Here is a 3,638-nt window from a genome sequence, read left to right as displayed (position 1 = left end):
TAACCAATTTCATAAGATACTTAGCTAGTTTATGAGGGTATTCATACAGCAGAAATAGCATGTTCAAATGTTTATGGCAAAGAAAAATTAGTTATATATTACCATTGGATTAAAATATGTAACATTCAATAAATTAGATCATGATCCTAAGTTAATAACTACTTATAGCAAATAAATGAGGATCCATGCACAGACATAAAAATTTTAGATATAAAATATCTTTTTTGCTAGGTCAGTTTTTCAATACTGAAATTGACCCTAAAAGTGTCACAATATAAAAATATAGAGAATTCTTTCCTGGTAGTTTTGTAAAGCGGTTCTTTTTCTCAACAAAATTTTAGGAGTATTTACTGCACATAAGCATTATGGCAGCTACTGCAGTAAATATAAAGTATGGACTTTGCTTTCCCAGCACTTTTAAATTAATAGTTAAGGCAGTTGTGTAAAGCGCTATCTAAATTAGAGAAGAAAACAGTGAGAATTAGAGGAACCAATAGGTTTTGGAGCACAAACTCTCTTTAATGAAGTCATAGTAGTTTTGAGAATTTTTAAATTATTAACTGGGAAGAAGAGAAATTAACTGGACCCTTAAAATCAGTAGAACATTTGTAAGCTGGAAAAGGGGATGAACCTATGCTATAGGAATAGCTTGGTTATGATGTCATCAAATTGTTCCATAGAAACATGACAACCTAACCTGAGGTTGCCAAGGTGAGAACATATTTAGCACTCACTCCCTCAAGACAAGAACTTCTCCAGGAAGTTTTCCTTCACATAGAAATCCTACTTAAACTCCTCAAACCCATTCTAAATAAGGTATTCTCACTTACACAGATCCCAGAGCACTTTGTATTTTTTGTAGCATCTCATGCTCTAATCATCTGTTACTTTTGTGTCTCCTCCTTTAGACTCCTTCAAACATCTTACTATCTGTCCCCAAAGCTTAGAACAGTACTCCAGGCATTCAATTAACGAAGAATAAGCATTCAATTAATGTTGGCTGAGGAAATGATATTAAAGAAATGAATAAGTAGTAATTAGGCCTATTCATGTCTTTTATATCATCTGCAAAAATACTTCCCAGGTTCAAGTCATTTCTCAGGTACCCATGGTCCACATGCAATACTTACATCCCTTGCAATACTTAAAAGGGCCTCCATTCCGAAGTGAACACCAGGAATCTAACATGTGCCAGGCTGACTGGGTTACAGTCTCCAAAAGCAGCACATAGTGTTAGCTACCCTTCACTATGGTTAGCGTATTCTGATGTTCTACAATAATCTGCTGGGAGTGCCAGTAACAACCACCATAATCTGTTGGGAGTGTCAATAACCACCAATATATTAGGCACACTTATAAGTTCTGCCCTTTACAAAGCAATAGGTCTTTATTCCTCGTCTGCACTTGATCATATTTATGATTTTAGTTTGTATGATGTTTGGTGATGCCTACAATTATCCAATGTATGCTGCGTTTATCCTAATTCTAACTTCTTTTAAACTCTCAGGGAACATTCACATGCACATTTTTTATTTCATTTTTTATAATCGGTTAAGTCTTTTTTGAAGCCTTCTTTCTTCTAGTACTGCTTTTTTTTACCCAAAATACGATTATATTGCGAATAATCAACCAAGAACTCAATATATACCTAAGATCACCTAATTGGTTGACTCTTTGGACCTTTTTAATATGTATCTTTTTACACCATCTGCTAAACTTCTAATTTAACTTGAAACTCATAGAAAATAAATTAATGTTAGCTCAAACCACATTCTGCACTAAATATGTATGAACAAATACGAAAGACTTATCACGTAAATCTAACAGCTACAGCAAAACAACTGAATGTAACTATTAAACCAATCCGTGTTTTACAAATAAGCTACATTTCATGGGCATTTTTGAAGGGGGGCGGAGCGTGAAAACGAGCTAAAGCAGGCAAATGTGTACTCGACCAGGGAGAAAACAATGGAAGAGAGAGGTGATAACGCTTACGTGCATAAATGCCACCGGATCCCAACCTCGTGAAATGTCCATCCCATATGACGCTGTAGGGCACCTCCCTCGCCCGAAATAAACTCAATCCCAGAAGACAGAAATCACGATATAAAACAATGTCATTCTCTGGAACTCAGATGTCCTATTATTTTCTCCAACTGAGCCCCCTCTGAATTCCAGCCTGGCACCACTGACGAGGAACTCACATATCGAAGTGGATGCCAAGTAAGCTGGGATCCCGGCTGGAACGGAGAAAATGACATCCGGCATAAGCCTGTAACCTACCTTCATCGTAGTTATAGCCTCGAACATTCCGATGCCGGGCCATGGCGGTGAAGAAGGCGTTCGCCACAGCTTCTTGCAAAATACCCGCTCAGAGAATGATAAGGCGCCAACTGTGGCCTAGAGAACACCTATACGCCATCTTGGCTTCCGGCAGGCCTCTGCTCCGAGCGCCTGCGCACGCGCAACGTCTTGTCTGCGCACTGCGCGACGGCAACCTCTCAGGGTCACCCACCTCGCTGGGAACGCATGCGCACTCACGAATATGGGGTTGAGCTTGGGCGTGGCCCCGCTTAAACGCAGGTTGACTGACGGGGATTCCAAAAAGGCGAAAGTTCAGTGCTTACGATTTGTTGTTGTTTTAGACAAATCTTATGAAGCGGTAACCTTGACCTACGCCCGCGTTTCAGGTTATTTTCCAAATTTTAACTGTTGAAAAAGTTGTGTGCTGAATAAGAGCAGGTTTTAGCTAACTTATCTTTAAGGCCTTCTTAGGCCTATAATAAACATTAATGAATTTGTGTGTTTGTTTCAAGAATTAGCCTAAGCTTTAGAAGGGGAAAAATACTCTTTTTAAATGGGTATATATGTTTAAATAGAGAATCTGGCTACGATAAGTGACCGCGCTTTCGTGTAATTCATGGTTTCAGGTATATGAGTCCCACACTAATAGCTCCAGTAAACAACCATCTGCCCTTGGCGATGTACACGATTATCATCAACATCATAAAAAAGGATTAATTAAGCATTCATTTAACGTATAATTGTGTGTAACATTCTCAAAGTATTAAATATAGCTTTTTAGACAGTACCTTTAAGGCTACTTACATGGTAATGAAGAATGCTGATGCATAAATCTGTAACCTATTAAATGTCCTCATTTCTTAGAACACAAAATGAATGATGTTATGTAAAAACACCTCATTATCATCCTGAACAAACTAAACTTCAAAAGCTAAACTTCAGTTTTAGCTTGTGTTTTTGAAATGGTGATACTTTACATAAAGGTAAATTTAAAATTCTAGAATGAATTAAAAGCTTAATCAGCTTTTTATTTTCCATAATAGAAAGAAATAGTAAGAATACAAATTCAATCCATATTTGTAAGTGGCTCGAAATGTAGTCTATTTATGCACTTGAATGTGTCTACCAAATGTTCTTAACTTATCATTGTTACTTAATGTAGCTCCAAGACAAAATTTTACATAAATTTTACAGAAAATATAGTTGCTAATTTTATGGCTTAAGTGTTTTTCTTTTATACTTTTGGATAATATTTATGTTGCAGTCTCTTTGTCAGTAAAATAGATAGTAATAGTACCTAACTCATAAAGTTGCGAATAATTATGTGAGAGGAT

The 3,638-nt window shown here is 36.8% G+C and overlaps 1 protein-coding gene across 2 annotated transcripts in view; it reads right to left on the bottom strand.

The window, feature by feature from the left end:
• The window catches only part of HBS1L (HBS1 like translational GTPase), an 81,045-nt gene extending 78,524 nt beyond the window's left edge, over positions 1-2,521 (bottom strand). Inside the window, exon 1 of one of the 2 annotated variants that reach the window (XM_006915395.2) lies at positions 2,284-2,521. In XM_006915395.2, coding sequence (XP_006915457.1) covers positions 2,284-2,326 — 43 coding nt within the window. In that variant the 5' untranslated portion in view covers positions 2,327-2,521. The remainder of the gene's footprint in view (positions 1-2,283) is intronic. The other variant, XM_006915394.2, reaches the window with a different exon arrangement.
• Positions 2,522-3,638: the final 1,117 nt, after the last annotated feature.

Source organism: Pteropus alecto, unplaced genomic scaffold (genome assembly GCF_000325575.1).
Source record: "Pteropus alecto unplaced genomic scaffold, ASM32557v1 scaffold185, whole genome shotgun sequence".
Lineage (NCBI taxonomy): Eukaryota > Metazoa > Chordata > Mammalia > Chiroptera > Pteropodidae > Pteropus > Pteropus alecto.
Note: the sequence above shows the minus strand (reverse complement) of the source record. Positions and strands in the feature narration are given on the sequence as shown.